This window comes from Diplotaxodon limnothrissa, linkage group LG19 (assembly GCF_057381915.1).
Source record: "Diplotaxodon limnothrissa isolate DT_005_m linkage group LG19, D_limnothrissa_male_GT1.1, whole genome shotgun sequence".
NCBI lineage: Eukaryota > Metazoa > Chordata > Actinopteri > Cichliformes > Cichlidae > Diplotaxodon > Diplotaxodon limnothrissa.
Genome location: NC_140614.1, coordinates 20,631,296 through 20,642,877, shown reverse-complemented (window position 1 = coordinate 20,642,877; position 11,582 = coordinate 20,631,296). Strand labels below are relative to the sequence as shown.

General features: G+C 41.3%; 1 protein-coding gene across 1 annotated transcript; it reads left to right on the top strand.

Annotated features, from left to right (window-relative positions):
- The first annotated feature begins 4,874 nt into the window (after positions 1 to 4,874).
- Positions 4,875 to 11,582, top strand: sav1 (salvador family WW domain containing protein 1). The gene is made up of 5 exons (XM_085342803.1): positions 4,875 to 5,160; positions 5,812 to 6,300; positions 8,985 to 9,255; positions 9,374 to 9,529; positions 10,135 to 11,582. The coding sequence occupies exons 1-5, from the start codon at positions 5,046 to 5,048 to the stop codon at positions 10,346 to 10,348; spliced, it is 1,245 nt and encodes a 414-aa protein (XP_085198929.1). The 5' UTR covers positions 4,875 to 5,045; the 3' UTR covers positions 10,349 to 11,582.

Sequence of the window (11,582 nt, the reverse complement as noted above, 5' to 3'; positions counted from 1 at the left end):
AGTATTTTTGTCCATTTAATTCTAACCAGTAATTAATGGGACCCATAAATAACTAGAGGTCAAACTGCAAAGAAGACATGTCTTTATGCAGTAATTTATATTTTTAAAACGCTATTACCTATTATTAATAAATATCTTACCTTTAAACTTTTTCTCTGTCCAAAGAGAGGAAAAACAATGAAGTGTACTTTTTATACAATTGTGTCCAAAAGTTGTGTGTATCTCTTCTTTCTCCAGCCCTATTGTAAAAGAATAAATAGAAACCTGTTGTTCGCTAGTAAAATCACGCAAACTGAGATGTTGAATCATGCTTTACCTAACACTACCTGAAGTTGAAAAGACTTTAAATGTCTGTCAAGTGGCAATACTTAACATGTCATTTTACTTTTAAAGGAAATTGTATGATCTGTTGCAATATATAAAGGTGTATATGCTATGTCATTATGGTTGAGATGGGGTAATGGCTGTGCTACAGGTAGAAATAAAATAAAAGGATTGTTTTTAGTGGTTTGTAAGTTACTGCTTTTTCCACAGTTATCTGATTGCACATACACATGATAACAATGTGATTCAAGCAGAATCAACATATTTAAAATTCATGCCACCCCTCCATGCCAGGAATGTCAAACTTATTTTACATTGTAGTCCTACATCCAGCTAAAGCTGTGGCCTAATAACATGCTAGAAGATGCCTCTTAATTATTCCACTTTCCCTCAGTGCGTCTCAGTCTTTGCTGTCAAATTTCTTTATGATGTACGTTCTTTAGGTTTGTCTGAGTAAATGATTAAAGCTACAGAAAAAAACACTGGCATCCCACACGTTATACTGTAAATACAATTGTTGGTTGTTTTTTTTGGGGGGGGTTTTAACTGTAGCTCCAATACAAAACAAATGTAAACAATGAAAGAAAATCATTTCGTGTCATTTATTCAATACCTACTTTGGTGTATGAAAGGATAATATGTTTTTTTAAGACACGCTGTAAAACTGGACAATACAGAAAAAGAATCTCTGCAATTTCCACAGTGTTTAAGCCATCTAGTGGGTCAGTATAGACCCTTGAGAAGCCTGTTCCAACCCCTGGGCCATTTAACATCCCTGACATACAGGCAGGGCTGGACTGGGACAAAAAATGGGCCCGGGCATTTTGACTAGAGACCGGCCCACCAGGTATTATAGGAAAATCCATAAAGCCTTTGAATGAAAACAAAAAACGCTGTTGTGACAATGATGTACACTGTCTTGTTGGTATATGTATGATTTCTATATGTTGTACATCAGATAAAAACTTTGGTTGTAAGATTCAGATAATTATTTAATAAAAGCTAGACATTTTAAATGAGAATAAGAAAGAAAAGTAATTTCTTTGTGCCCCCCTTTCCCTGTTAATGCTCTACCTGACCCCCTGGCAAAACTTTGCTAGACCCGCCCCTGCACAGTTCACAGTTACCAGCTGTCAGCTACTTAAAAAAGGATCCTGGTGTTATTTGTCTCTCAGAAACAGTTCATAACTTCCCTTCAACTCGTTCATGTCACCTAAAAGTTAAACCTGTTTCTCCATCACCTGTTCAGCTCTGATGATCCCGTAAGGACATCTCCTGGTTTCATCTTCATGTTTCCTTCTCGCCAGATAACCAAACCGATATCATGACCAGCAGCTTTTACAGCTCCAGCAAACATCAACTGATGCTAGAAATTGATATTAAATAAATTCTAACAACAGCTGATCAAGCTTAAACGTGCTGCTGTTGTTTAGCGCGACATCCGCTGGTTTCCTCTTTCTGGCGCGAAGTGGGCGACAAACAAGAGAGAAAAGCCGATCAGCTGATCATTGATCAGTTTCACGATTGAATGAGAGAAGAAGAGGCAGCTGCAGCATAAAGAGAATAAATCCAGCTTTGTGTCTTTTTTCATTGTAGCTGAAGTCTGGGACAAACTGTGTTCCTTTTCACCTAAATACAAAACGTGTATTATTTTCTCTGAATACAGGACGATTCGGTTTTTACGGCGTGGTTGGCAACTCTACTAACTAACCTTATGAATAAAATAAAGTTCACTATCAGTATAGCACCCACCCAGCTGTATAGAAACTCCGTCAAGCTAGTACGCAGTACAAGTTATTGTAACTGACGGTAAAAACTCAGCACAACGAAAATAAACTACACCTAAACTTGGTTTATATCTGACCCAGATAGACTGCAGGTCATAACTTCTTACCTGAAGTTCAGTTCACCTGACACTTTTTTTTAAACAGACTAAAACACATGGTGGGCCTCTCTGGTGCTGTACACAACTGGTTCACTTCCTATCTCTCTGACAGATCTTTTATGGTGAGTATGGATACATGCTCCTCTAAGATCCATAAAATGACATGTGGTGTGCCTCAAGGGTCGGTTCTAGGCCCTGTACTTTTTAATTTGTATATGTTGCCTCTCGGCAGTGTCATCAGGAGGCATGGAGTGAACTTCCACAGTTACGCTGATGACACGCAGCTGTACATCTCCGTGTCTCCTGATGACACCAGACCATTGGATGCCCTTTTTAACTGTATCTTGGATATAAGATCTTGGATGGCAGAAAACTTTTTACAGCTTAACCAGGACAAAACTGAAGTTTTAATTGTCGGTCCTGAGGCTCAGAAAGAGAAACTCTTGTCTAAATTAGAGGCATTTTCACTATGTCCTTCGCTACAAGTGAAAAACCTGGGTGTTATTTTTGACTCTGAGCTTGGTTTTATCCCACATGTTAAACATGTAACCAAAATTGGATTTTATCATCTAAAAAATATAGCCAGAGTCCGCCCTATTCTCTCTCGGGCCAACACGGAGATGCTGATGCATGCTTTTATTACCAGTCGCATTGATTACTGTAATGCCCTGCTCTCTGGTCTTCCTAAGAAGAATATTTCAACTTTACAACTCTTGCAAAACTCGGCAGCTCGTGTGCTGACGAAGACCAGAGGGCGGGCCCACATTACACCGGTTTTAGAATCGCTGCACTGGCTCCCCGTGTGTTTCAGGATCGATTTTAAAGTTCTTTTATTGGTTTTTAAATGTCTTAATGGTCTTGGGCCTTCTTATCTCTCAGATCTGCTTTTACCATACGAACCCTCGCGGACCCTGAGGTCCTCTGGTACTGGCCTTTTGATTGTCCCTAAAGTCAGGACACATACTCACGGAGAGGCAGCTTTTCAGTGGTATGGTCCTCGTCTGTGGAACAGCCTGCTGGAGGAGCTCAGGGCCGCAGAGAACGTACATGTTTTTAAGAACAGGCTCAAGACCCACCTTTTTAATTTAGCTTTTACTTAGCGTTTATTTATTTTTTATGCTTATTTATTCTATCCTGTTATTCTATTATTAATTTAGGATTTACCTAATATTTCTTGATTTTATTCTTATTCATTTTTTAATCTTCTTACTCTATTTATATTTATATTTATATTGTATCCTGTTCTTATTTATTTTATCATTTTACCCTGTATACATCGTATTGCGTCATATCTCCAGTGTTTCCTCGGAGGGCGCTCTCTGCACCGGGGCTGTTTTTGACCGTGGCTGCTGGGTCTCTGGGGTCCTCTCAGCCTGGTTGGGGGGCTCCTTTGCCTCCCTCCGGCTGTGTGCCCAGCCCGGAGGCTGCGGTCTGTGACCGGCTCCCGGTGCAGACGGCTCTCTGTTATAATGTTTCCTCACTTGGCTCATGCGAGCCCAGCCCAATTTTTACTCTTTAAGTGTGCGCGCGCGTGTGTGTGGGTGGGTGGGGGTGGGGGGATATATGTGTATTGAGAGTGTGGGGAGTGAGTTGGAGGGTGGGGTGGGCTGCTTTTAACTATGTAAAGCACTTTGTGCTACATTTTTTCTGTATGAAAAGTGCTTTATAAATAAAGATTGATTGATTGATTGACACTCCGACCGGCGGCCACCTCGGGTCTCTCCTCCTCCTGCTTCCCCTTTCCCTCATCCACCTGTTGGCCTCTTGTGGCAGCTCTGCCACAGCCACCGCCAAACAACTGAGTTATGTTTACACATCTGCCAGCATCTGGCCAATCCACCATCTGTCATTGTTTATACTGTTATAAAAAAAAAAAAACTTAAAAAAAATCATCGGCCCATAAAAACAAAAAATCACCATCGGCCCACAGGGCAAATGCCCGGTATGCCCGATGGCCAGTCCAGCTATGCATACAGGTGTGGCCAGAAATTTAGTCACTTTAGTCTAAAAGATCACAGTTTGCACAAAAAAGACATGCATTAAACAATATATATGAAAACGTGTATAAGTAACAGAAAGAGATTTATACTGTACTGTAAATAAGCATGTTGTAAATTAATACAATGGATACTAAACTGGACATACAGTTGTGATTAGAAGTTTACATACACTCATCATGAGCATGAAAGTCGTGGTGATTTTGGGCTGTTATTGATATCTTGAAGCGGATGTTTTTCTAGGATGAACTTATTGAAGAGCAGACATCTTTAATGATTAAAAAAACAAGAGTTGGGTGCAAGAGTTTGAATTTATTTTGGATTTTCTCCAATCCACACAGGCTCAAATATACACATATACCCCACTAGTATTTGGTTAAATGTCCCTAGTATACATTTTAATATGACTTTTTTTTATTTTGTTTTGAATATTTGTTTTACATTGTTTAGTTTCTAGAGGGGGGTTTGCTTCCTTCTGTGCCGTTTTAGCCTAGTTTTTATTAGTTTCAGCTTTGCCATGTGAGTGATTAAATTATGGGAAAAATTTAACGGATATTTTCTAACTATAGTACAGTTTATACTGTGCTTATGTCACCGAAGGGCCCCACAGTGGTTTGTGCTCCTCTCTCCTCCTCCTTCAGATGGAAGGACTTCCCAGTAGTGGGACTGTACCCGCTGCAGCAGCACAGATGCTCCCTGTGGCTTCAGTTAGCTGGCTAACTGCGGCTAGCTAATCCAAAGCTGCGGGGAAAAATGTTGACTTTCCGCGCTTTGCTAACTGGCCGGTATGGTTGCAAAGTCGAAGGATTGTGTCATGACTTTACCCCACCGTGCTGTTGATGTTTTCCGAGCCTGGAGTTATGCTCTCACGAAAGAAAAGTAAGAACGAAGCGTCCAAACCAGCCGAGGTACACGGGAAGTATGTGAAGAAGGAAACGTCGCCGCTCCTGAGAAGTAAGCGCAACAAGTGGTTAGCTTATCAGCTAGCCCCGAATAGCATCACTTAACTTGCTCGCTAGTTAAAGTTAAACACTGTTAAACCTTAGTGAGCTAGCATTAACAAATACTGTAAAACGACTCTGGGGACATTTATACTTGCTCCACGATTGTAAAAAACAGTTTAATGCTGTACAGTCTAACCAAACACAGCTAGGATGATAGTCATTGTAGCTAAATGCTACATGAGCGCCAGTTGTAGTGCAGTAGTTACAAGATAATGCTTACAGCTTTAAATTACTCAGCTAAAGGCATATTATACTAGTAGATTAGTTTAGTTAAACGTATTTTTAGTGTCTGTACTGACTTATGATTATTGTGATAGCTGCTGTTAAGCTGTTTCTATTAGAGTATCTATAGAAACTAGCAGTATTTTGTAGAAATGTGGGTATTACTAAATTACCTTCTCGTGTAAATGTTTTATTCGAGAGTCAGTTAATATTATAATTCAGGTATGAAAAGTAAAAGTACGCGATTTGGCTCCTATTAGTAAAATACTCTGTTTTTATTATGGTGTTTTATTTATTTATTTTCAAGTCATCAGGCATGAGCAGCTCCCAGATATTGCGTTGCCTTTTATTGACATTTGCTCTGCTGACCTGATTGCAGATCTTATGCCCTCCTTCATCCGTCATGGACCCACTATACCGAGACGCACAGAGGTCCCTCTGCCAGAAATGGTGCCTTCTTCCTACCCTTTGGCACCCAGCCGGGAACCTGTGGTGTCCCGTAACAAGAGTGTCCTCCGTACCCATGTGCAGAAGACTCCTCACGAGGTGGCCCGCACAGAGAGCCACCGCTTATCTGCACCTCCGTACCTGCCTCGCAGTCTGGGAGACATTTCGCATGAGTATGGAGGCTCATCACAGTCCTTCCTTACAGACGTGAGCCCCATGTCTGAGAATGGAGATGCCCGGTATTATTACCCCTCTGAACCTTATTATGAAAACCAGCAACATCAACAGCAGCAGCAGCGCCAGCCAAGGAGAGTCCCAGACCGCTTTCCTGAAGACTATAGATACTACGAGCACAATGAGCACAACTTCCAAAGACATCCCCGACAACATACTCCCCCAGCTCCAAACAGACCCCCTTCAGGTAGATTTTACATTATTTTGTGAAGCTCCCTTTTAACACTGTTCATGTCTTTATTTATATATTTTAAGGGAAGTTTAGTGATAAAAGCAAGAAACACCTAGTTTTAGAAAGTTTATGACTGACATCCCATCAGCAACTCTACAACTTTTAAAATTTCCTCTTGGAGAACTCTTGTCCAACCACACAGAGGCTACTCTGAAAGGAATGCAGGCCACTAGTTGTCAAATTGAAAAGAGCAATTTCATTTCAGTCTTTATTTTACTGCTCTGTGTTGTAAACATTACGATGATGTAAGTGTAATTACATTGAGATTGGGGGGGGCACGGGAATGCTTCTTGTCCTCCTCTTACCATAAAGACACTCTTTATTTTGTGGCTGGCTTGTCAGCGTCATGTATACAGTTCAGTATTATGTCAGGCCTGCCTATCACGTAGCCTTGTTTGGAGTAAAGTTAAACAAGCATTAGAGGCTCTGCATTTTTCACCTCTGTGTTTGCTGAAACTTTCTGCCAGCAAACTAGTAATTTGCACACTGCCCCCAGTCAAATGTCTCAGCCTCAAACTGCTCGCTGGCATGAATCATCCTTGTTACATATGTGCTGATCTCATTATACTTACATTTGACACACAGTGAGGTTTGAGATGCTGCAGCATGTTTGTGTACGAAGCCCAGTCAGTACAATGCCACACTATATGTTATTACAGCGTGGCTCTGTGATGTAGTTGGTCACACATTTGGTTTAAGCTGAAATTATTGTTCAGTGGGGGTGGCATGCTGGCCCATCTACCTGCAGAGACCGTCTGTTGTTGGACAGTGTCCAAAGTATGTTGTACAACCGGTCTGTGGGCTACTCTTGCCTGTCCTTTTGTTGGTCTATCAGGCAGTCGGGTAGAAGCACAAGGTAGCGCCCAAGCCCACACAAGCATCTGTTGGAAAATCTCTGCCAAATCTCTGCCAAATCGGGTATGAAGGTTTTGTGTGGCAACCCCTTGGGAAATAAAAGAGTATATACTGTTTAAGTGGTGTCTTATACTATACTGAAGCCCCACACACCTGTTGTTTAAATCTCCTGTTCGCAAATGGCAGCCAGGTAAAAGAAAGAGGGGTTAGCTGTGGATGAAGTGACAGGCTTTGTCAAGGCTTAACTCTTAATAGGGCACTCATTGAAATACTTGGAAATTCAAGTCAGGTTGTCCTGTTCTGTGACATGATTCTTTGACACAACAGCAGTTTCCCTCTTTCCATAAACAACCTGATCAGACAGCTGCAAAAAAAGGGACGGAATGTTTTTGAGTCAATAAGTGTAGATTTACTGAAAACAAAAAATAACAAATAAATATCTACTAAGAATGGTAAATGGCCTGTACTTTTCATGCCACAAATTTTACTAATTTATGGAAATCCTACATAAAACAACACCTGTCTCAACATGTAGAACAATGTTGCAAACACATAATCTGAGCATTTCATTAATTTACCACTGTTTTAATGTTAGGACCACAGGTGTAGGAGTAGGTAGGGGTGAAGGTTTGGAAGTTTGAAAAGTTCTGGGCCACTGCAGATTTATCAGATGTCACTGTCTGTCACATAGCTTGATCTCATATGCGGTTCCTCACCTGATAAAAGGGGTTGATATGAGACAATTTAGGCTTATTTTGAACTTGTGCAAAAAGCTGCTGAGCTACTAGAGTCCAGGTGTCAAACAGAAATGGCATAAGTTGTCCCTCTGCAAACCCTGAAAGGATGAGCCTGGTATAGTTAATCATATGTTATTTTCTTGTGTGTGATTGATGTTTTCATAAATTATCCCAGACTCTCTCTCTCTCCTTTCCATGTTTTCAGTGGTGTTTTCCCTAACTTGATGTTATCAGTCTACCCACTTTGTTTCATTCAGCCCACCTCACTGTAATCTAAGAAATTCCTGTGATGTTTTGAGCTTTAGGTCTGCTGTGAGCATTTTTTTTTCTGAAGGAAAGGGCAAACATGATGATCATGATGATGAGATGGGGGGTGGTGTAGGAGGAGTGCATTTCTGTGGAGCTCTCACACATTCCTTCCCTTCATTCAGCAGCTGGCAAAGAGCTCCACCTCTGTTGCTGTCACTCTAGCGTAGAATTTATCAGATTGTAGCCGCCATTTCGCTGAGATCCTTTAGCGTTCCCCTGTATTTGGAATTCTTGGTTTCTGCAAGCTCATTTGCTTTGAGTCACGCTCATCCACATCCACACAGCTGTCGACTTGACATTCCTCGCTGACGTTATTCTCCAATAAAAGTACAGGACCCGCTGCATGAACCCTCTCTGCTGTCGGCTCTTACAGCCGTTTGTTCTCGCCCAGTGAAAGGCCCTGTGTGTATGGCTGGCCATGCAGAGCTCTCTGCCTTCCTGTCTAAAAGTATCAACAATCCCATTTCCTACCATTCATCACACAGTGTCACTTAGAATAAGATGGCCCTCTGTCACAACAATCACAGAGTCGAGCAATCTTAGTTTTAAAGTTTAAACTCTGTACTGTCCTCTGCTTTACATGACACTTTCCCACACAGGCAGTTTTTAAGAAATTTCTCCAAATATTTCTTCTTTCCCAGGGGCGCTGTTAGCCAGCAGCTGCTCCTCTGTATGATTGGTCAGACATCTCTGCCTCTCCCTTAGGGTTTCTAAAAAAGAAATGTTTGTTCTTCTCAGCCATAGGTCGAATACAGGCCAAGTCTCTGGGGAACCTGTCCAGTCTGACAGGGGAGGACCTCCCCCTTCCGGCCGGTTGGACCGTTGACTGGACCATCCGTGGCAGGAAGTACTACATCGACCACAACACTAACACTACACACTGGAGCCACCCTCTCGAGAGGGAGGGGCTCCCTCCAGGCTGGGAGAAGGTGGAGTCCGCTGAGTTTGGGGTCTACTATGTGGATCACATAAACAAGAGGGCACAATACCGTCATCCATGTGCTCCAAGGTATGAAGCATTAAAAAACGCTGCTTTTAGTTCTTTAAGCAACTAAAGTTCTACTATTTCTTTACTTAGTAGAAAATTTACCTCATCACAATAGAGATGATGTTTCTTTGTATTCTAGCGTACCTCGTTACGATCAGCCCCCACCACTACCACCTCCCGTGGCCTATCAGCCACGTCCTGCAGAGAGGAACCAGCCAGTCCTCGTGCCAGCTAACCCATACCACACAGCCGAGATCCCAGACTGGCTGCAGGTGTATGCTCGTGCACCACTCAAGTGAGTCTAACTCAGTCTTACCTGACATTTGTCTAGTTAATAGTATTCTGGTCAGTCAGTAATCGGTATATGTACAAACAAAGGGAGGTACTAAAAGGAGGAATTTATGGAAACCACTGGCGGGGGGGAATGCTACCCATAAGTCAAAATTCGGGGTTAGTATCTCAAAATTTCAACTTAATAATTCTAAGTTTCTTATTCTACTTTTTATTTAATCCTGGACATAATTTTTTTTGATAGTAACCAAATTGGCGAGTTATTTTCAAGCTCCTACCAAAAGTGTAGAATCAGTATTTTTTGGTCGTTTTGGTCAATTGACAATACTTATGGAAATGGAAAAGCATGATGTTTATCCTTAACCTAAATATGTAATGTATTTATTGTATAGTGTTTTTTAATACCTCAAAAACATGTATGTTTATTTGTGGAAAACTGCATTCCAAATCGGTGTTTATTTCAGGGTTTGTACATATTGAATAGAGAAGCCCTGAAAAAAATCTTACCAAATAAAAGTATTTTTGTCACAAAGAAGTGACTGATAGATCTTCAAACCAGCCCAAAGGGTAACTTTAAAGGTACAGTGACTCTCCTCTCCTTTACATCAGGTACGACCACATCTTGAAGTGGGAGCTGTTCCAGCTGGCAGACCTGGACACGTACCAGGGAATGCTGAAGCTGCTCTTCATGAAGGAGCTCGAACACATCGTCAAGTCCTATGAGGCGTACCGGCAGGCGCTGCTGTCGGAGGTGGAGGCACGCAAACAGCGGCAACAGTGGTACGCCCAGCAGTCCAACAAGAACTTCATAGGGAACATGTGATGTGTGTGTGCGTGTGTGTGCAGCAGGGACTTCTCAGTGCCACACCTCTCTGAGGTTTCCTCAGTTTGGGAGCGGTCAGAGCTGCCTTTGAAATCATGATTGACTCTTAATTGCCTCTTTACCAAACACATCTGTGCCTTTGCTTGATCCAAATATATCAGCCAGGAGGTTGAGACACATATATGGCCAGGGTGGGGGCCATGTGACACTCTGTTTATGGATGACTGATAGAAACAAAAAAACAAAACACTAGAATGAAGAAAAAATGTGTTGCATCATGGGAAACTGCTTGTGGTTCTATTGAAAGCCACCGACCTGGGAAAATTGCTGTTTGAATTCCTTTTTTAAAGACTGAGAAGCACAGAGTGTGAAAAATCAGCTCTGGGTATTTGTTACAAAAGCATCCTGACATTGTGCCTTTAATAAAACAAAGTGCAGCAGTTTTACGTCTGCTCATATCGTGTATACGCCAGCTACTCCGTCATTTTTTCCTGTGGGAGAAAGCGACAGGCAGCTTTTTCTAATTTGACTTCATGGCTTCTTTCCTTTGCTCTGTTACTGTCATAAACTGAAACCACACAAAGAAAGTGTACATTGTTCCTTTTTTTATGACATACTTTTAAGACAATCCACCAAAACCTTAACAGATATATAATTTTACATTTTTCTTTTTTGATTGATGAAGCATCAGATTTGATGTGGTGGTTTGAGCGTCTCTCGGCATTATTGTTCGTCAGGAAAATTCACGTTTTTGTGCATTTAATTAAACACAAATAAGCTACTGGAACTTTTTTTTAAAGAAGTCACATTCATTTTGCCAAAAACTTTACTTTCCCTTTGTTTCAGTTTTTCATGCTTTATGTTTATGGCCTGACATCTTGCTTCACTGATATAACAGAAGTCCAGGTTCTTGGACACATATTCTACTGATCACTAATCAGCTTTTATCTCCTCTTAAGATACTCAGAAATGTTTTCTTACTTTTTTTTTGTCTACTGGAGACCAGTGATAATGTGTTATTCTCAGTATATAAAATGTTTAAGGAGTCCTGTGTATCAGAGGAACCTAAACATTTCTGAATGTCCTAATTGGGAGCAGTGGAATAGGTTTGTACAGAACATTGGGCTTCTCTTTGGGCCTCTATCACATCGCCTCAGAACAATGTCTACAGTTTGTTCATACCTGATTTTGTGAATTGCAATTACAGGACATAAGCAATAAAGTCTGCAGTGAA